A 22,583-nucleotide genomic window follows, 5' to 3' on the forward strand; every position below is an offset into this window, starting at 1 on the left:
CCTTTTTTTTAAAAAAGATAAACAAGGTTATATATAACACAGATCTAAGAGAGAGAGAGAGAGAGAGTTGTTTTTATTTAATGATTTGGCGTGAACCCCTAGCCCAAACGGATTCGCTGTTATTTTATTTTTAGTGCAGTAATTAAAAGTAGCACATTTGGAATCCCATCTGGTATCCCTGAGTCTTGTTTCACTTCCAACGCTGCGGTTCATTACAACGCACACACTGTTAAAAAGAAAGAGTTAAAAGGGTGGCCCGCAAATTTTCGTTTGCCTAGGGCAGCAAAAATCCTTGCGCCGGCCCTGAATAAAACGAAAAACACGTGTCACCCTGTTGGTCTGCATATATAGTTACTGTTTATAGATTACATACGCGGCTAGACTGCAAACGTAGTGTACCAAGCACCACACACTGGAACTACTATGTTGACTGCATATACATTTTTTTTTTTTTGCTTTAAGCAATGCAGTCCCACCTTCACCACTATTTAAATTGTAATTAATAAACATGAAACAGATAGTAAGGGGATTTGGGGGGGGGGGGGGGGGTGGGGGGGGGGGGGGGGCGCTGTGTGTGATTTATTTATTTATTTATTTATTTATTTTTAATAATAGATGCTCAGTAATCTGATCCCGCTAAGCAGTGAATGGCAAATTAACGCAGAATACATTTCAGTGCACTTCTCAAATTTAACGAACAATTGTACGAGCCTTCGTTCTGCAGCAATTTCAGCACCCATCCAGTAATAAATACTGGGCTATGCGCCTGCGCTGTGGTATCAGAGCTGCTGCGTTGCTATAGTGACGGTCTGTTTGCTGCATGCATTGCTGCTCAGACCGGACAAGATGAAACTCAAACGATTCCTGCTTAGATATTATCCACCAGGTAACAATCATATATTTACAATTACATTCATTCATGTACATGCAGTAAATAACTAATGCATCTGTTACAGTATAAAGTCTGTCGTGTGTTAGGTTTGGTTTATCAGTGGTCTGAAAACAGCACAATGAATACTTCTCTGGGTGAAAAACAAAAAATATATATAAAGGCTTGTGTTTTGTCTTACCTTAGTTGTTGTTCTTCTGTTGCATAATGCTTTTTATAATGAATGTACATTTCGCCAGTAATATAACCCAAGCCATTTAGCAAATTGGTGTAGAATGACACGTGATTGATTCACTTTTACTTGTAGCTTAACATTTTATTGCAGTCATGTAATGTCCAAGATTCTTGTTTTAAATGCTAGATTATTATTATTATTATTATTATATTATTATTATTATTATTATAAACGTAAAATAATTCGTTGAATAATTTGTATTCATTTTAAGTTTCTTATCAACAAACAGGCACTTAATGCCAGAGTTATATAAATTATTATACTATGCACGAATGTAGAATTGGCTTTTTGTCAGCTGAGCAGAATATCCCCAAAATATGGTTGAATTCGGAAAAGCAAAGGGGCCCATTAATTTGGACATTATTTAAAAACCAAATCGGCACAGAATTTGGGACGTTATATGAAAACCCGAGCGGCCTAGAATGTGGGACGTTATCTGAAAAACAAATCTGCCCAGAATTTGCATGAAAAGCAAAGCGGCCAAAACCCTGAGAACAGGAGCAGTCTATATGTAAAACTGATTACATTAAATTAATGAATCCTGTGACAAAAACTGTAATAGCGGGCATGATATAGATTGGCAATTAAAATAAATCACGCGAACGATTATAGATATATGCTTTGTAAAAGAAAAAAGTAGATCACTGCAGAAAGCCAATTCTTATGTTCTACGGTTCCATCCCAAAAACCGGGCCAGTGTCATACCTATGGGACACGGCTGAATTCCAATTTATCATGGTGCACTTTCAGAATATGCAAAGCAGTATCTATCTGTCTATCTATCTATCTATCTATCTGTCTATCTATCTATCTATCTATGCAAGTAAAATCTACAAAACCTGTTTTTCTTTATCCAGGAATTGTACTGGAATATGAAAAAGGAGGCGAGCTAAACACCAAATCAATAGATTTACTCGATCTATCACCATAGTAAGTATGAAGTCCAAACCATAACTAATGTACAGGAAGCCTATGTGCCGCTTTTATTATTATTTTTTTCGAATGTAAAATTATTGTATTAGTCCAGTATGATGGGGGGAAAAAATGTATATGTTGGGGTCCTTGCTATGAAATTTACTATTACACATATTAAGACTTTTCAATAGATTAAATGCTTTGTAAATCTACCCGTTTCAAGTCAACAGCTGCCTTCACTAGACTCTCACTAATCCAACCACAGGGAGTCCCAAAGGACTCCTATTCCAAACCATTATAATGAATGACATACTGACAGCAGTACAACTTGCTTTCATGTAACACTACACCTATGAATATTAACGGAAATTGTGTTTATTCTTTTTCCTGCAGCACAGATATAGATGAATTAGTAGAAGAAATTAAAAAGACGGAACCCCTTATCACTGCCTCACGCACAGAACAAGTTAAACAGCTTCTACAGAGACTACAAGAAAAACTCGGTCAACAGGATGATCACAAGTTTTACCTTTTTAAGGTAAGAAATATTACTGAGCAATACATTGTGGTTGAAGTGTTGCACTGATGACAATATAATACAATGTGATGCACACTTTATAGCATATTTATTACAAGGATCTCAAAGAGATTTGCAACACTGTGGAGATGTGAAGTCACAAAATGGACCAATGCTGATAGACGCATTTTGAGAAGCGGTGTGTGAACTTAAGACCTTCAAAACTGAACTCCATAATCAAGGAGCTATCCCTGTTCCAATCAGGACAGATATGATATTTATGATGATTGCAGCACAAGTAGTTTTCTCCGGAACTAAATTTAACAGATTGTTATTCTGATGGAAATTAAATTTCCCTTGCTGGTTCTTGAATGGAACTAAATGAAGCACAGCGTGTTTGTGAGGGGAACTTGATTTAGCTTCCTTCTGTATTGTGATTCTTATTTTAGACAGGGCAAAAATCCATACTTACAGTTCCTTATGACAGAAATGATCAGTGGCAGTTCATAAATATTAAATAAGGGCTACTTTGCATACTAATGAATCATATTTGGCATAGTACAATAAAAGAGAAAGATGTAGTTCTTGTTAAACTTATAGGTACATACGCAAATGAATAATTCATGCAGTTTACAGAAGGCATCTAGGTACAAGACAAAATAATATCATGTTAAAATGTGTTTTTTGAATAATGTAAATACAGAACATATCTCTGATCTCATAAAGTGCTTTTTTCAAGGAATTTAATTAAAGCATGCTATGCTGAGTGGTGTTTTGAGAATAGTTATCTAGAGCAGTGGTTCTCAAACTTTTTTTTTTTGCAGACCACCTGAATTTTTTTTTTTATCTCGGCGGACCACACAATAAACATTATAGCTGACTGAAAAATAAGCACATAAAAAAAAAAAAAAAAAAAAAATCACTAAATACTAAAAATAACCATATTTTTTTTTTTTTTTTTTTTTTAATGAGATGGGTGGCCGTGTTTCTGTGAGCAAAGTTATTTTTAAATTGGAGTTTTAAAAAACAGTTCTAGTTTACTTGTCATTAACATGAATTTACAGAGAGGGGGAAATATTGTTTTATTTTTAAGATTGAAAATTACAGCAGAAATTAATTTATGTTAATTAATAATCTGAAATGACAATACATCCATGAGGTACCAACACAGTCGGAGCTGTGAATCTCTAGCTATAATCTTTATTTATAAATCGGAAATTTTGAATTCTGTATTTTTGTATGGTTCTCCAGGTCAGCGGTAGTAATGCGTGAATAGTGAACTTTGTCTCTGCCTTATTTTCTGTATCTTTTCATTATCAACAAAAATACATGATTGGCATTTTTAAATGCTTGGTCACTAACAAGGCTAAGATTGCCGGTTATATCAGCTCTGTTTATGGAGCGATTGAGACCAGCAAGGACGCTTCATTCATTTAAATTAATTACAATAAATGGAAATGTTGAAAACGTCCAGTTTAATGTTTACAACAAATAGAACCTTGTTTGAGGGACTATTTTTTCTCTAAAGCGGAAGGATATATAATATATATATATTTTTTTTTAAATAAACACTTTTTTTTATTTTTTACTGCATCCATTGTATAAGTGGGATAACACTCCAGGGCTTCGTGCCTCCAACCCAGCTACAGCTGTATGTTAATGAAACACAACACACACCCTGTCGTGTGTTATTCCTTACTTTATAAGCTGCTGTGTTGAGTGCACATGAGTGTAGTACACGAAAGACAGAGAGTTTAAACCTTTTAACTTCTGTAGCTGAGTTTTCATGATCTGAAATTTTTGGTTTGCAATGGGATCTATAAGCTATGCTGCCACTTCCTTGCCGTAATTATGTAACCTTTTCATGGACCACCTGAAGGGAACCGGTGGACCACCAGTGGTGCGCTGACCACAGATTGAGAACCACTGATCTAGAGTGTACTGTACAATGTACAATAAAGTAAAAATGTGCTTCCGATCCTAACTGTCAATGTTAATATACAACTTAACATATAAAAATCTTTCTTTAGAATTGTATCTTCTAATAAGGATGATGTTGTGCCACTTAAATCAACAATGTATATATATAATTTGAAATGTTATTTCTTTAAATTCTTTGTGTATGTTTTTGCATGCTGTAGACATGTTTGCTGCCAAGCAAATTATTACCTCTTTGATTGGGCCTTAAGGTGATACGTTAATACATTAATTTCATATCAGAATACCATCACAGTGGCGACCATCAACACCAGTACAAATGTATGGTGATCTTCTTTTCCATGATACTGTATATCTATCACTAACATACTTTTGTGCTAAAACTTTATAGATGTTTAAGGAATATCTTTTGTCATTCCACATTTTATCTGTAGAGAGCAGCAGTTACCAACATCTCAACACTAGATAGAAGTGAGTTCAACCTTGCTCTTTCTCTTGTTTTAGGTACTCCGGGCACACATCTTACCCCTGACAAATGTTGCATTTAATAAATCTGGTACAAGGTGAGTTTCCTTATTCAAATACTTGCTTAGTTTCTAACATGTATTCACTGTTAAATGCTGTCACTTGAGATTTACTTAAACTGTAAATATAAGTGGCAACACAGGCAAGTATTTATGCATTTTGTTATTCACAGCTTCATAACAGGGAGCTATGATAGAACATGTAAAATTTGGGATACAGCGTCAGGAGAAGAGCTGCACACACTGGAAGGACACAGAAATGTGGTCTATGCAATAGCATTCAACAATCCTTATGGGTAATGTGTTTAAATGCATTTGTATTTGTTTAGAGCTAAGGGTGAACATAAACCACCAAATTGTTTTGTTTGTTATAAATGTTATTAAGTCATAATCCACCAATCTTTAAATAAACCCAACAGATGTTATGATAGGTCTTGTAAATGAAATACAAGTTTGCAACTTCAGAAGCTCATTTTTATGTAATCATTTTTATTTTTGTATTTTAGTGATAAAATTGCCACTGGATCCTTTGACAAGACTTGTAAATTATGGAGTGCAGAGACAGGCAAATGTTACCATACATTTCGAGGTCATACTGCAGAAATTGTAAGTGTTTAAATGAAAGCTTATTACTGTACTTAAACATACAATTTTAAAAAACAGGAACCAACAAAAAGAAAAGTTTGTAAGTGTTCCTACTAAAATACTAATGCATACAGTTTTATACAACTATGCTTTAGTGTTTTATTAATATTGCCCAATGATACTTATAGTACATTAGAGTAGAGAGTACAAATAATGAGACTAATGACTAATATTGACTGCAGCTTTCAAGAGCAAGGCAGTGCAAAATATTATTTTTAATTAGATATTGAGTTAAAAAGAAGTGACATATAATTACATGTTATGTTTGGTATTCATGACACACAATGTGTCATGCATTTTTTAAAAGATGAATTCATCTAAAGTTTACACCATATTTTAAATAGTCCACAACTTAAAGCAGCAGGTTCAGCTATACAAGAAAAATGTAATTTTTTATTCAAGCTGTAGCAGTAAAAAAAGAACATCTTTAAAGATATTTGTTGGAAAGCCTTTTCTTTGCAAGCACAGTTTCTCCTTTGTACCACGGTACAGTGCAGCTGATATTTTAGGTGATATGCACATTTTAAAATGTACGTATTTTACAGGTATGCTTGTCATTTAATCCGCAAAGTACACTGGTGGCAACAGGGAGCATGGACACAACGGCAAAGCTTTGGGATATCCAGTCTGGAGAAGAAGCTGTTACATTAACAGTCTGTATAATTCTTATACTTTCAAAAGAGTATTTATTATGATTTGGGGTTGTAGTACTGTTGAAGAGACTACAACAGTGATTGTTGAATATCAGTATAAGCATTCAACACTAGAGACTAGTTTTATAAGTCATGTTTTAGTAAATGAGTTGTTTAAAGCTTCTAATGCTCTGGCTTTTCTGTTCTATACCACATCATGGATTGTTATTGCTGTGTTACTTGTTTGACAATGTGGGCGATAATCCTTGCACTATCAGTGCTCTAGAGCAGACATTTTGAAACCAGACTTTAAAATTATAAGTGTAAAAAGTTGTTAGGATGTTAACAGAGAAAAGAAAAACGACAGGTACGTTATTTAGTTGTAGCAACACTTGGGGAGGTGTAACGCTATATTTTTCAGAACCTCGCTACTTACTCTTTAAGGAAAGGTTTTGTCAACCAGTTTGGAATTATTTAATACATGCACAACTAAAGATTTATTATTGGTCCAAGAGTTGTAGTTTTATTACATGGAACATCCAGTATGAAAAATTTGATGTACAGCTTTGGGCAAAAATTGTGCATTATACTATAGAATTAACAAATTTTGCTTCATAAAGTCGAATGGAACCTGCTGAATAATGTTAACTTGCTGACTATGGGGTTCATTTCTGGCCTAGAATCCAACCCATACAGCTTGGCTTTAAAATTGTAATTTCTAGAAAACTAATTATTTGTCATCATTGGTATTTGACCATATGCCATTCATAGAAATAGCTTTCGGTAGCTTTGTACTAAAATTTATATGGGAAAAACTATGTGGGATTTGAAGATGTCCTCCCAAGATAATACGGTGAAGGGCATGTTGTCAGCTATCAAGTCACATAAAATGGCAGTTTTCCAGAAGTGTTATTTGTCTATCTAGCCATGGGCCACAAAAAGCCCTTGGTGACATTCATCCTTATCTGAACTGCTCTTACATGGAGAAAATTGGGTTGAAATTGACGTACATTATATGCAAAGTGATTGTGTGTTGATAGGCAGATACCTGGAGTTAGTATTTTTTACTTATCCATAAGACATGAATAATAATAATAATAATAATAATAATAATAATAATAATAATAATAATAGTGGCAAAAATGCCACACAATTTACTACTGAAGAAATTGACAAGACTGTCCTGATAATATTGCTATCCACCATGCATTATGATTTTTTAAATCCATGGCACAATTATATTTTACAGGGTCATTCAGCTGAAATAATTTCACTGTCATTCAACACAACAGGAGACAAAATTATCACTGGGTCTTTTGACCATACTGTTTCATTGTGGGATGTTCAATCAGGAAGGTATGAAATATTTTCATTTTTAATTATATTCCTCCAAAAGTAATTTGTAATAGTTAGCACTTTTTTTTCTGTGCTGCTTTGGTAAATAATATAGAATCTACATTTATCTGCTCAATACTCTTTCAAGTTACAGAATTGTGTTTTTTTTTCAGCATGTCAAGTACAGATATTTACATTTATATCCTGCTGTGTGATGGGAGTCATACAACAGATCTTTCACTGCAATTTTAAGTACATTAACAAATAAAATGATGAAAAACTTGTAAGTAAACCACATCAAACAAGGAAGCCTTTCCTGCTTTCCTGTTCACCAGGCATTTATAGTTGCTGCTTTATTATTCATTACAGCATTAATTATGTTCTGCTTGAATGGTGCATAGTGCGTATCTATTTTATTTAATCGTTTATTTATTGATAGTAAGGTTATACCATCCAACCCCAGTGGAAAGAATATTTTGCAAATCACAGCACAGCAAGTGAATTATCCGGTTATGTTTACTTTTCTATGATTAAAAATGGAAACTGGCAAAAACATAAAATTTGCTTTACTGCAGCTTCCATTATTATATTTTGGAACTGTCAGAAGTGAAGTGTTATAGATGTGTGATATTAATTATTTGCATTGCTTTTTTTAGGAGAATCCATACTTTGATTGGGCACAGAGGAGAAATAAGCAGTGCACAATTCAACTGGGACTGCTCACTTATAGTCACAGGATCTATGGATAAAACATGCATGGTGAGATTCTCAGATTTTTCCATTAAATAAGAATTAGAATGAAATAACTTAATGTCTCAATCCTAACATTCTATGTAATGCTAAACTTTTAGCCATTTTAGACATTATAATGTAGTATTTGTAGAGCACAATTACCTGGGGGTATGTACATAACAAACTGTATTGTTGTCAGTGTATTTCTATTGTGTTTTAATAGGGTGGCATTTAAATTGATGAACATGCTTTCTCTTCTGGTGATCTATGGATTTTATTAAATAACCCACATGGAATTCCTATACTGTAAACAAATATGAGTTAAAGGGAACTGCACTTACTAAATCTGCATTTCCTGATGTGTAAAATCAGGAACCATTAAATGCTCAGTGACATAAAAAAAAAGGTGTATTGTTATGTGCATGAAATAATGTTATTTTTAAATGCATTACATATGTGTGTGGTTGTTCTCCAGGTCTGGGATACAGTCAATGGCAAATGTATTGCATCATTAACGGGACATGAAGATGAAGTATTGGATGTTTGCTTTGATTATACAGGCCAGCTTATTGCAACTGCATCTGCTGATGGTATGTAGTGCTGGTTGACATTCTTATTTCATTTCATTTGGTAGTTGGTCATTTTAGTGGTTTTGTAATTTTTTTCGAGCATATATAAAAATCTATAAATACATATACTATGTGTCTCTTATAGGATTACATGTGTTCTTAATCATTATTTAATGACATTGCATAGAATCGTCATGTGAAATCCCACAATTTATAACCATTGCGAATTATATACAGTTAGTTTTTTTTTGTTTGTTTGTATTTTTAATAAAAGGAACTGCAAGAGTTTATAGTGCCTCGTCACAGAAATGCATAGCTAAGCTTGAGGGACACGAGGGTGAAATTTCCAAGGTGAGTACTCGCAGCTTCTTCAGCCACAATGGGAAACTGAAATGCTGTCTGGCAGTAGCAGAAACCATCTTCTAGAATTCCATTTTCTACTCATGACTAAAGGCTGCTACACACCAGACTCAATGCCATTTTTCATTCGACAAAGCGATACAGACCTGCAATGCGACAGATTAAAAAACTGCCAGATCTATAAAACTATAAAAAATTGCAATTGACAAAACTATGATCAAGACTCATACATATTCTACAACATGATGTGGAAATTGAGTGCCATATATGGCAACAAATCATACACACCAGGCTTATCCAGTTCCATCGAAATTAATTTGCGTATATTGTCTTTCATCTCTTTATCTTTACAATTACTAAAATATTTGTCAAAGTGCTCTGTATTTTTCAATGGAAGTATTCTTTTTTCCTGCTGTCATTTTGAATGCTGCTTCACCCTGGTGGACACCGTACATTGAGGCTCTTCTGTAATTGCTCAATTCCCTAGTTGTCACGCGAGGAAATCGGCAAAACTAGGATTCAGTCCTATTTATTTCGTGGCACCCCAGTGTCGCCCTGGTGTCACCTGTCATGTGAAAGATACTTATTAAAAGTGCAGGTTCTATTCATTTTGTCGCATCGCTGCACATTTTCACTTGTCGCATCACGTCTGACGTGTAGCGGCCTTAAGAATGTAATGTGAAAATCTTACGCAGGAGTGAAATAGTAGATGCTATCTTGACTGTATTTTTAATGTATAACATCTCCGTAATCCTCCATTCCTGTGCTGTTATTTATTCATCTCAAGATTTTTATGAGTTTATACTATTCAAAGGGACTAAGCAAGTAGAGGGTTTTGAGGAACCAATGAATGCTGCCATGGGTGTTCAAAGTGCAATAGAGGGGAGTTGGGTTTTCCTGGGCTGCATTGTGGGGTATAGTTTTGGTAATCTAAAATCCCTTGGTAAAATTCTGTGCACTGATTGAATAATGATGTATTATTAGCCATACATGAATCCCTCACAACCTTTTATAAGGGTTTTGAACCAGGTAGGAGAAATGCAGCCATGTTACACCCACTACTGCAGCCCATAATGATTTCATATTTTGCAGCCATCAAGAGCCTAACAACTACTGCACTGCACAGCAATGCTAGTATTTAAAATGTCTTGCTGTCGCTCACATTGCATGTTGTATAACACGTGTCTTGCGCCTCTCAACCATATGGAAATGTTGGTATGCGGCTGGCAAGGTCAGGATGTTTCGCCATGCCTGATGTATGCTGTTTTGTTTTAATTACAAAATGTATACTCTGTTTACTTCGTATGTGTTAGAAGTGAGGAAAAATAATCAGTACTGTGAAGGATAAAGAACCAAGGTCAGATTTTGAGAAGCTAGTTCCAGAGTGTGTGTTACATCTATTAAATAGTGTCAACATTGTCAGTATGTTTGCCTTTGGGTTTAAACTAGTTATTCTGATAATGCCTGGAGCTAGTTTGTTCTTCAAATGTCCAAGATTGTGGCACATTCTGTGGGACAACAAGAGCCAGGATACATGCACAGTTTGCAGAATCCCAATGTATTTTATTCAGTGTAAGACACAGTTGCTTCTGACACACAAGCTTAAGAAAAGACAATTGCAAGAAAGACACTAAAATGCATTGAAGATTAACCATAAAACCTTTCTCTGTGTAATCCAATCAGCAATTTTGAAATCTGTTCAATGGACACTTTCTCATTTTCCAGACTGTAGTCTCACATAAACTGAATAAAAATAAAAGGTAAAGACTGCATAAATGCATAGCACAAAACTACACAAACAGTTATACCTTTATATTTGCAAACATTTAGTGTGGTTGCTAATTGTAGCCCTGATTTTACACAAAATGGTGGTTTAACAGAAATGCTGTAAAAATGCTAAGGGGTAAATTATAATCATACGAAAGTACTTGTCAGCTGTTATTCAGAATCAGTTGTTGGCGCCAAGAAAATTATAATTCAGTGGAGATAATCCAACCTTCTGCTCATCATCTTTTGTTTTTCAATTCATCACTGTAGATTTCAAGAGCCTTAATATCAAGATATTATTTGAAAATTAGTAAGAACAAGAAAAGGTGATTCAATGAGGTCCATGGCAAGAGACAATAATGTCTCTACTACCATCCTTTTTTTTTCTAGACTACATATTCAGATTTAAACCTTCCCTGCCCTTGCAAGTGAATCAGTTTCCCTGTAGTGCTGTAACCAGAATTGGACATTGTACTCTAGCTCAGCTTTACTAAAGCATCATTGTTTAACAGTTGGCATTATTTGGAAGTTAAAAAAAATATATGATGTTTTCAAAAGGAAGAGAAGCGTAACCTGCAAGTCAGTGCACTGAATTGAGAATTCTGCCTGCTTAGTCCCCAGTGTGTGATTGGCATTTATCTTCAAATGAAAGTACCTTTCATGTCATCTTGAGCCTGCCACTTAAAAATAAATCTGAACATTATGCACACCTTATACACTGTATAAAGACAGTCAAAGTAAAGGATTTTAGCCTCCTTGAGGAACCTTGTTGCAGTGTACAGGGCCCAGAGCGTATACTCAAAGTTATCTGTATTTTTTTTTTCCCAGCTTTGCTTTAACCCACAGGGTAGTCGTATTTTAACTGGAAGTGCTGATAAAACTGCCAGAATGTGGGATCCACATACAGGCCAGTGCCTCCAGATATTGGAGGGGCATACAGATGAGATATTTTCATGTGCTTTCAACTATGAAGGCAATACCATTATTACAGGTAAGAAACTGTGTTGTCACAATTGTTATAGACAGCAGTTTTATTTACCTACTCTGCAAGTTTCTTACTTTGGCAACACCAGTCTAACTTTGAATCTGCTGCACGTTGTACCCTAGTTTTATAGCTATATAGACATTCTATTGCTCTTATCTTAAGCATAGGCATTATAGAATAGCCACCTGTCATAGTAAAAGGTAACGCTTCTCTCTCCAAGGAACTCCATGGTGTGGATTGGATGTACATGGGACTGTAATGTCTTGGGTATTATACATATGAATTTATTGTTATAGAAACAAGTTCAAATACAACACATTTCACAAACTCAACAATTAGCACTTGAATATGTGCAGGTAAAGTAAATAAATAAGTGGTGGGATTAGAAAATCAGAATATCTAATATTTTTACAACAGTTTGGAGGGATTGGAAGAAAAATACATTCTATCCTTCTTCTATTTAAATAGTAAAGCTTGTTTGATCTGCCATAATACATTTTTAATTTTTAATTTAAATGGGTCTTCCTTTAATGTTCTCTTTGTTTTGTATTTTAGGCAGTAAAGATAACACCTGCAGAATATGGCGCTGAAAGATGAATGTAATTGAGGAAAAAATAATGGCATGAAACCAAGTAATAGTTTAACCAACATATTTACCACTTACTTCATGAAGAAACACCCCTTTTCTTCTTTCTTGAATTAATCGTCATAGTGAAAATAATTACGATTCCAGTTTTCTTTACAGAGAACACAAATTTTATATTTCATGTTTTACTTGTATTGAGACCTTCATATACATCCTGCTTGTAATGCTGTAGTGATGTCTAATCTGAGTGCTTTTATAAAGTTCCACTGAAGCGTTTAGAAGTGCATCCTGAATGTAATGACTGATTTCTATTCCATTTTCTTAAATAAAAGATTTATAAAAAAACAAAATAAAAAAAAAAAACATAGTCGATTATAACTTATTTTGAAATCTGTTTTTCTGAAGCTAATTTTGCAGTTGTCACCTGTCACTTTATGTATTTATTTTGTTTTTATGTATTTATTTGTCAATGTTACATTTCACATTCAAAACACAGCTGGTAGCATTACAGTGTAATATGAATCACAGCTCATGAGTCAGCTGCACTGGTTAACCCTTCATTGAATTTCTGAAGTGGCAACAGTGGCTTTGCTAAATCTGATGTGTGTTACTATGTCAAATATACATTCAACCCTGACGATGTGCACCATATCAAGAACCTGATTTTCTACTATGGGACAATTGCTCACATCAAACATATACTATGCATTTTTTCCCACAGTAGAAAATATAGGCATAGGAAGATTTCTAGTTTGTACAAGTAAAAAGGTCTGGTGTGAAAAAAATGGGTACAGGAAATGCATGACATAAATTTATTAATTTCAAAATATTACATTCAGGACTACAGAAATATTTTTGACATTTGACAGTTTTTTGTGTGAGTGTGTGTGTGCTTTAAATGCAAATAAAACATTACTATATTATTACAGCAAAAACAAACTAGTTCCACGTACAGGTTCATTATACTGCAAAAATAAAATAAAATAGTGCACAGTTAACCAGAATACTTGAATGAAATCTCCAAATCACAAACTGTTTCGTACATAAAGTAGCTGAAATAAACACCAGGCACAGCTTCTCCATATTAAACACACTTCTTTTCATGTACTATATACATGGGCAATTTTACTTCATTACTACAGGTGCACAGTGCAACCACAGATCTTCAAATTATATTTAATAAAAAAAAAAATGCCCAAATCTTAATAGCTTATACATACATGTTTTATAGTTTGATGCAACTCAGGCTTTAAAAAAAATATATAAATTAATAATAATAATAATAATAATAATAATAATAATAATAATAATAGTCATGAAGAGTAAACAAATTACATAATTTTTATCACATTTTTTTTTTTTTTTTTTAAATTTCAGAGTAAGGACAATTTGAAGACTTTTGGTGATACACATCTGCAGATTCTTCTAAATCAAGCATTTAAAATTGAACTAATTTGGTCAATTGCAACAAACTAAAAGTAGTGTACCTGTGGCCAGCCCAATAGTCTTCAGGACAGTTTCAGCTAATCAAGCGCCTACAGATAGTCTGTGTGTAGGTTTAAGATGTTCTGAATTGCAACAAACACAACGTATCAGTTGTCTGTCCCCGAGAGAACAGTAAACTAATAAGTAAATTCAGTGATTCTTTTTGACTAAGAGCTGTAGTAACTTACTTTGAATATAACCCTTTGATGTTTATTTCAACATATTAAGCAACATGTTACATTTTTATTTAATAAAGCATCTAGCTAAACATAATTCTGAACATACAATGACATTAAATTCCATCCATTGTATAGTGATACAACAATTCTGTGTTGTGTATGTGTTACTTAATTAAATGATATTTGCAATCTTCTGGATTTTATTGCGTGGCACTACAAAGAAACATTGTTATAAAATTAGACAAATGTTTGGTTAGTAATTCTGGTAGGACTGTTTCTCACACTTCTGTTAACTATTCTATTCAACTACAGTACGAAATATCTTTGTAGTGAGTGTTATAGATATATTTAATTGACACCTTATATGTCTCACCCTTATCAGTGCTGAAAAGGTACCTTAATATCTTTTAAAATAGGTTTAGTTTTAAAACTTATTGTAACATGTCTCTTTTATTCATAGGAAGTGTATTAATGAATGTATTTCCCATACACGACGTAGAGATAATCAGTTTATCCTTGAGGTCTGTACTGATCATGACCTTTGTTCACTGTGTTTTTTCATTGCAGTTGGTACTTAGATAGTAAGAGCTAGAGATGATCCGCAGATACCAGCTAGTACTCAATTTAGTACAGAACCAAAGACCACATTCTCAAGCTTGTTGCAATTGGCCAACTATTACCAAAACTTTTTATGTTTGGTTTTTCGTGCGTTGTTTTAGTAAGGGTATCATGCTAACCTTAGAAGGCGAATACTCATTTAATTTTGCACTCAAATTTTCAGAGACTTCTTCAAAAATTACTTTACAAATGAACACCACCATCTTCAAAATCAACAAGCGTTCTTTCTGCCTGTTTATACTAATCAGATCACAGTTTCCAACAAAACCAAGGACATATTTCACATTCTTAATAAACCTTGCACAATTTAAACACAATGGGGCAGTGTTTTAACCATATAAACATCAGGAGATCTTGCTAAATCCACCCTGTATTTTAATAATAATCCTAATCTCAAAAGAAGTTGGCTTGAAACTGCAACCACCACCTAGTGATGTTGTTCACCTGCAAACAGTTGAAAATACGGAATCATACTTGAGCAGATCAAAGTGTTTTCTTCCAGATCGCCAAATTAGGATTTAGAATTTCGACAACTGAAAGTGAACACTGCTCACAGGATTTTTCATTAAAATCGTTAATCTTGTTTGGTTGCATTTTAATGATCTAAACAGCAGTGGGTCTTCACACCACAACCCTAAAAGTCACACATTAGCTTTATCGAGTACCTTTTTCCAGTATATTTTTCATAACCTGTTCAATTCGATGCAAGAAATAATCATGTTAAAGTTGGTAGATCATGTAATAAACCTTTATCGCTGGTGCCTCAATCCTGTCAGAATTAAAATTACTAAACACATTAAAATATGCTGGGTTATCTATTCTTAATAACACTGCCATAAATTCTGGGATCATTAACATAAAGTCCATGATGTCGCTAAATTTGAGCTGATATCAAATCTGTTTAAATGTACATTTGTTTGCTTAGCTCAAATCCAGGAGCCAGTCAAAAAGGCTTGAAACAGCATCAGCTTTTTCTTCTTGTAGTTTGCAATACTGGACAACTGCACGGAAGAGGTCTCCAACATTCCAAGCCTTCTGCTGAACAAAACGCACCACATCCAGGAACTAAAACAGAAGCCAAGACAATAAAAACAGCATGTTAACAGTGCAGCTGCAAATACAGTGGAACTCCGTTTATCTGCATGCCTGGGGGGGGTGGGTATGAAATCCGTGGATAAAGGTGTAATTGCGTGAAACTAGTAATGTAAACAAAATTAGCTTTTACTGGAGATGTAAAGAATGTTTTAAAGTGAGTTTACTTTAACAGTGACACTCCTAGCAAAATCTTTTCAAAATGCGATACACCTCCAACCCAGTTTCCCTAGCTTTTTCTGTTACTATTATATATATATATATATATATATATATATATATATATATATATATATATAAGTTACATACTACAAAGCTACATGATCATAAGTTATTTAATGACAGGAATAAGCTATTCAGCCCATCAGAGCTTACAATTTTCCTGTGGCTAGCAGTTAGAAATATCACAAGGTATTATCGCTAATTTATTCCATGCATTAATATTAAATAATGGTAGCTAAGTGTTGCTAGTTTTCTGGGATTTCAAACAAAACATAAAATTCTATTGCATGTATTTTTTTAAACTATAAAACTAAATAAACGTGGCCGTGAATAATTGAAGTTGCGGATGAGCGAGGTGCAGATAAATGAGTTTCTACTGCAATACATTTATCTGACTTCTTAACAAAACACCCAACAACACAAGCTTGTCATGCTGCTAAAGACCCCGTCACCTTGATAAAAACATGTTTCAGGTGTGATCTCAGCAGCTCCACCAAACTTTAAAAAAAAAATAAATGTATATAGATATAGTTTAACTTCACTCAAGTCATGGATTTATATTTAGATTTATGGATACATAAAAGTATGCATTAGACCAGATACTGTAGAGTTTGCTCTGAGGTCAGGTGACTGGCTGGACTTGCAAAAAACTAAAGGTACTGGTATGTAGAAAACTTGATTGGGTCTTAGCACCAGCTAATCATATTCTAGAGCTGTGGAGATTTGCTCAGAAAGCTCTGTTTAAATGTGCCAGTTATGCATCAGGGCTAAGTTTATGTGTATGAGAGTAAAATAATACTACTTGAATACAAGTGCTCTCTTGTAATGATCTGTAATACAGCAGCAGATTATAACCATATAAACTTGGCCGTTTCAATATAATAATAAAAAAGACTGTACATTCATAAAGTCTACATTTAATTACAATTTAATTAACACTTTATAACAACTTAATTGACTCTAGAATCGTTTTAAAAAAATAATTTTGTGCGGCTCCCAAATAAGATCAATTTACTCAGTTTTTCTTAAATATTTTGTAACACTGTTTGTGTTTCTTGTCCTACACATACCTTTTCTATCCTCTTCTCCTGAGATTTGATAAAGTAGATGGTTGGAACCCCAAGTTCTGAAGCAGCTATCCACTGTAAGGTAGCCCGAAGCTCTGAGTCCACACAGTCGGGCTCCAGGTCAAAGTTCATCACCAGCAGATCCTTGTGGCAGCTGTTTATTCCTACGGATAGTCCAGATGTACATTCTATAAAGAGACAATTGGATGGATCAGTTTATATGCATAGAGGTTGATATGATTATTGCTGTGCTGTCAATGTAGCTCCGGGAGATGAAGTGCCTACTTTTTTTAAAGCATTTTTTCATTGCCTCAGTGTTATATTCCAGTTTTAGTATAATTTGGTCTATTTTATTGATCTAAACTGCAGCATTATGGAAATATCTCTATATCAGTCCTGCTGACGAGTCACTAACTAAAACTAAAGGACAGAGCTAGGGCTGGAGTTGTATGGTATCAGTATTATCATTTTTTATCAGTTTCACTCAACATTTAAAACATCCATTTTAAAATGCATTGTTTCTTTAGTAAGTTGTTCATTTGCAGAAGCCAATTAAGTTATGTTCTCCATGATAACTAAGGCAAATATTTAAAGTTTTTTTTTGCCAGTGTGGTAAAGTGCAACATGTAGCCATTTGTTTTATAATTACTAATTATATAATATAGTAATATGATGAAATACAGTAGAAACAATTTTTTTAAATTTTGTAACTAATTCTTAAAATACTCTTGAAAATAAAATGGGGGGTATTACTTACCATCCAAATTGTCTTGATTTTCTTTAAGTATCTTCTTTTCTTCCACTATTTTACTTAAAAGAAAAAGAGGGGGTTTGTTTAATCTACTTTACATTTTTTAAAATATATAGCCACCACGTGGACTAAATGCTAGCACGGTACATTAATACATCTTACCTTAATGAAAAGTCTATTTTTTATTCACCAAAATGGCATGCTTTTCTTACTTTGTGTGCTTTCGATCCCAGTCATTTTGCAGGACCTACTTAAGAATCCTATACACCTGGTGGCAGTGTAGAATGTGACCTATACAGCTGTTCCTAGCAAAAGGTAACGCATTGTGGGATCATGTCTAAAATTAAGTCTAGTTTCTTTATTTACCCCCAGGCACCATTTATTTAGATAGGGATTATGAATAGCATTACAGCAAAGCAAATGTTACCGGTATAATAACAAGAAGGCACATGAAGTGTATGAGGAAATAAATGCCTCAAGCAGCTGTGATAAAATCTGAGACCCAAGGAGAGAAGGAGATGGTTGCTTCCAGGAATACTTTATGTTTCCTTTAATTATAGTTTTTATGTGCATGACAAGTGCTTGCTGTGCTGTAAATTGTTGCCCGCCTTTCTGACTGTTTTTTTTTAATCGAAACTGTACTGTGGAATTCCAATGAAATTGAATGGAGAAATATTCTACTTGTCACTTAATTCTGCTGTTAAAAACTGTAAAGGTGAATAGATATAGACAGGAAACACTAAAATTAAAAGGAAGTCAAAACAGGGTTTGATGTGCTTCATGTGACTGAACTTTGAAAGATATGTCATGTCCTATATAGGTTGATATTCTGGTCTCATTCTAATTGATTCACTCTACTCCATTTAAATTCCATGCACTGTCATTTCCTTTGTTCCAGTTAATGTAAAACCAAATAACCACTGGCACTGAGTTACTGCTAATAACATTGTTCTAGACTGCTTTGGCATGTACGCATAACCTTTAACACAGTCAAACACAGAATCAAGTCTCCAATCTCTGTATTTTATACTAATCCCTCATCACCTCCCAATACACACAACATCACGATAAGCAATTGCTGTGTATTCGAGCAACATTCCTTTATTGTGATTGATCTCATGAGCTCCTAAACTGCCTCAGTATGTCACTTGGCACACAGACCAACCTGGCTTATTATCATTCACATACGAAAACCTCATGTTTAATACATCTTTGTCCACATGTAGCCCTGTAGACTTTGCTTAAGACTGCACTTATAAACCTGATTACTGGGCACTGGTGACTGCTAGGCAGTTGACTGTTATTGAAGGTAAAGACACCTACCAAGAAACAGCCACTTATTCTGTAACATTACATTTCAGTTATTATTTTTTATTTTGAACATTTCAATCTGTAAAAATAAATTTAAAGCATTCCATTACCAATAATGTAACAGATGGTTTCTGCAAAGAACATGCTTTCAGTATATTTTTTTAATTACAAGAAAGAAATGATTCTGTAAGTAATTAAGGTTCAATACAGTCACACAGAGCGTAAACACATTAATCCACTCAGTAATGAAGAATAAAGGAATTCATTGCAACTACACTCTCATCAAACCTCCTGTCACTAAGAGAAAGACTGCATTTTTAAAGTAATATGTAGAGGTTCATAGGTCTCTAAATAGGGACTTTTTAGTGTAAAAGACATTCTGTACTCCCTCGTTATAAGGTGGATATTTATACCAAGGAATAGGTTAGAAGGGGGTATGGTCTTGAATTCTTTTTATATATTGCAATGTCACTTACCTGTGGCTCCCAGCTCCAGCATTATAAAGCAGGAGCACTGAATCCAGGCAAGATGTATACTGTACTTTACTTATTATACAAGATGTAGACTTCTTATGAGAACATACAGTAGTTATATATGTTTTGAGTTGTGGAGAAGATAATAGGTGGAGGAATGTCACAAAGAGGAGATTGTGAGGTCATATTGGTGATCAGCTCTGATTGGCAGCTTTCTCTCCTTGACATTTCATATACTGTACATTCTCATTTTAGTTAAACTTTAAAATATAGACTTCAAGGCACTGCGAATATACCTTATCAATGGGCATGGTGAAACAGTTTCCTGTAAACCTTCGAGATCCACAAGAACAAGGCTGCTGGATGCACTGCTGTTCCCATTGCTGAAATTTAAAACATAAAAACTATAAGAACAATTTCTGTCCTGTTGATGTGGCTTGTTTTAAGGGGGTCTGGTAAAGGTCTGGCAGTAAGGGATCCATTTTGTTGTGGTTAAATTTAATTTGAATCTCACTTTGTATCATATGGTGCTTGGTAGAGTTTAATTAGTATATTAATCTGCATGAAATATAATTATCTGTGAGATATACTTTATGCACTGTAACTGATTATGCAAGCAATATGTGAACTGCTACATTTCAACCTTACAATCTGTAAACTGCTAATTTATTACAGTAATCATATATGATTAAAAATCTGGAAATCCTAAAAATAATATGCCAGGCACATACTGTTTTCAAATGAAGGAGTGACAGTCAAGTGCACTTATTTCCTGTGTGGTAATACCATTTGACTGAATGTAATTAATAAATCACAATCAAATATTATTGTCCAGATGACCACATCATACAGCATAAGACCATCTCCCTAAGTGCCGTTTATAAGAAGGCAATCTTCTACCCTCAAATCTGAATATTAACTGACTGTATGGATCAGAAAGAGCCTGTTTATTATTATTGTATTGCGGATTTCTTTGGCTTTTCAGTTGCGCTGCAGGCTGTACTTTATAACTTATTTGAATCTATTGTATGAAGTTTGATTTTATAAAGCTGTGAAAAAAGGTACTTTATTCATGGTCAAAAAAAAAGATGAGGTGTAGAGCCTCAAATAGTTTGAAAGTAAACGTCTGCTTTAATAGAACAATTTGTCATTTTATCCTGAAACGTTTACAACTTGTATACTTGCTGGCAAAGGCTACTGGGAGATAAAGTTATCAAGAATGTAAAAACATGTCCCAGGCCTGAACATTTAGGTGGACGACACTGCACACGGTTGTTGGATTTTCCAGTGATTATAAGCATACATGAATTAAAACAACATGCTGAAGTTTCTAGTTTAAAACTTAAAGAATATGACTTTAAAACAATCAAATGCAGGTTTGCCATGACTTGTTATATATTAACGAAACTGGAGACAAAAGCAGCATACACCCCTGCATTCTCAAGGCAATATTTACAAGGTAAGTTAATGAATTTGCTTTTATTCTGTAAAAATGGCCCTAAATTTGTGTTTATGTTTAGCAGCAGGATGTTTTACTGTTTTAGTAACTCAGAAGAAAAAAAAAATCACTTTAAAAGAACATTATTATATACTCAGAAAACCTATATGTTAATATATAGACAATAACCTGCTACCTTAATCAATTTGGTAAACTTCAAGTAAACAATGTTTACAAATGGATTTCAAATAAGCATGCTGTTTAGATGTGTGCAACTACTGGCTAAAATACCAGGAAGGGACGTAGTTTACTGACCCCTCACTTAGCTGTAAATAGCTACTGGTATCCTCAGGAGGGTCGTCTTCATTGGCGATCTGAGACCAGCTTCCTGTGCTGTCATCGCTGCAGCTAAGGGTGGGACATTCCTCTGATACTGATGCCTTGTCAGCTACTGCAGTTACTAAAGTCTTGTAACACGCAGGGCTGTAAAAAGCAAATTGCAATATCCCTTGTTAATTAACTAACATGGGCAGCTAATGTTTTCGTATTTAATGGCATCTCAATGTTGCATGAGCCATGGACAATGATTTTACAGTTTGTCACTGTAAGTCTAACACTGATTATATGGCACCAAGATGTTTTTTTTAAGCATCAGAACATGGTCAACCTTCTCTCTCATCACTCATATACTAACACTAAGTTACGTTACTTAATGCCAAAGGAAATTAATTGAAATGGTTTATATATAGAGAACCTTGACATATATGGATAATGCTTCATTGGAAGGACAGTATACCAGTAATGCAACCTGTAGGATTCTGGTAAGAATGCTCAGACAATTGCCATTCCAAGTACACTACTAAGTAGCTCAATTTTTAATGACTAGTTTTTAATACACTGCTTGTGTATACAGAATACTTCACTGTACAAAAATAGTAAAAAGGCTGGCTTGCAATCTTTATTTGAAACTAATGGGTAATCAACAAACCACAACCTTTCCATTTTTTTTTATTAAACTATCCTTAACACTATTAAAAATGCATATTTACTATACTGTCTTTACGTGTCTTTACATTATCAAAACTAAAGAGTCACTTCTCTGTACAACCCACAAATTGTGAAGTTCCTGTAATTAGGTATAATCTTGATGGACCTGCAACTGTAAGCTTTAGAATTATGAAACATTTCACTGGTTCCACTTTCATGACAGACGTCACCTTGAAACTGCTAAAGCAGTTGACTTCCTTTTGGATCTCTATGCTTGTGTTGTTTTTGTAAAATAAAGCAATACAACAGTGCAAGAAAGTGCATAACAGAT

At 34.1% G+C, this 22,583-nt stretch overlaps 2 protein-coding genes across 6 annotated transcripts in view; one reads left to right on the top strand and one right to left on the bottom strand.

Annotated features, from left to right (window-relative positions):
• Window positions 1-809: 809 nt before the first annotated feature.
• On the top strand, window positions 810-12,945 carry LOC121326649 (dynein assembly factor with WDR repeat domains 1). The gene is made up of 13 exons (XM_041269982.1): window positions 810-886; window positions 1,982-2,054; window positions 2,433-2,577; window positions 4,999-5,057; window positions 5,192-5,314; window positions 5,525-5,624; window positions 6,209-6,316; window positions 7,545-7,651; window positions 8,287-8,389; window positions 8,838-8,952; window positions 9,206-9,282; window positions 11,887-12,049; window positions 12,599-12,945. Exons 1-13 carry the CDS (start codon window positions 847-849, stop codon window positions 12,631-12,633), a joined length of 1,248 nt encoding a protein of 415 aa, XP_041125916.1. The 5' UTR covers window positions 810-846; the 3' UTR covers window positions 12,634-12,945.
• A 1,006-nt stretch (window positions 12,946-13,951) lies between these two features.
• The window catches only part of LOC121327193 (A-kinase anchor protein SPHKAP-like), a 102,790-nt gene continuing 94,158 nt past the window's right edge, over window positions 13,952-22,583 (bottom strand). For all 5 annotated transcript variants that reach the window (XM_041271057.1, XM_041271056.1, XM_041271058.1 and 2 more), the window contains 5 exons: window positions 21,581-21,748; window positions 20,124-20,210; window positions 18,050-18,102; window positions 17,296-17,480; window positions 13,952-15,976 (listed from right to left, as the gene is read on the bottom strand). In XM_041271057.1, coding sequence (XP_041126991.1) covers window positions 15,833-15,976; window positions 17,296-17,480; window positions 18,050-18,102; window positions 20,124-20,210; window positions 21,581-21,748 — 637 coding nt within the window. In that variant the 3' untranslated portion in view covers window positions 13,952-15,832. The remainder of the gene's footprint in view (window positions 15,977-17,295; window positions 17,481-18,049; window positions 18,103-20,123; window positions 20,211-21,580; window positions 21,749-22,583) is intronic.

This window comes from Polyodon spathula, chromosome 14 (assembly GCF_017654505.1).
Source record: "Polyodon spathula isolate WHYD16114869_AA chromosome 14, ASM1765450v1, whole genome shotgun sequence".
Lineage (NCBI taxonomy): Eukaryota > Metazoa > Chordata > Actinopteri > Acipenseriformes > Polyodontidae > Polyodon > Polyodon spathula.

What these genes read in the sequence shown, in the direction of transcription:
- LOC121326649 (XM_041269982.1), top strand. Translation starts at nt 847, where the DNA reads ATGAAACTCAAACGATTCCTGCTTAGATATTATCCACCAG. An exon ending in GAGGTCATACTGCAGAAATT is followed by an intron (nt 5,625 to 6,208) that starts GTAAGTGTTTAA and finishes CGTATTTTACAG; the next exon opens with GTATGCTTGTCATTTAATCC. An exon ending in AGGCAATACCATTATTACAG is followed by an intron (nt 12,050 to 12,598) that starts GTAAGAAACTGT and finishes TTTGTATTTTAG; the next exon opens with GCAGTAAAGATAACACCTGC.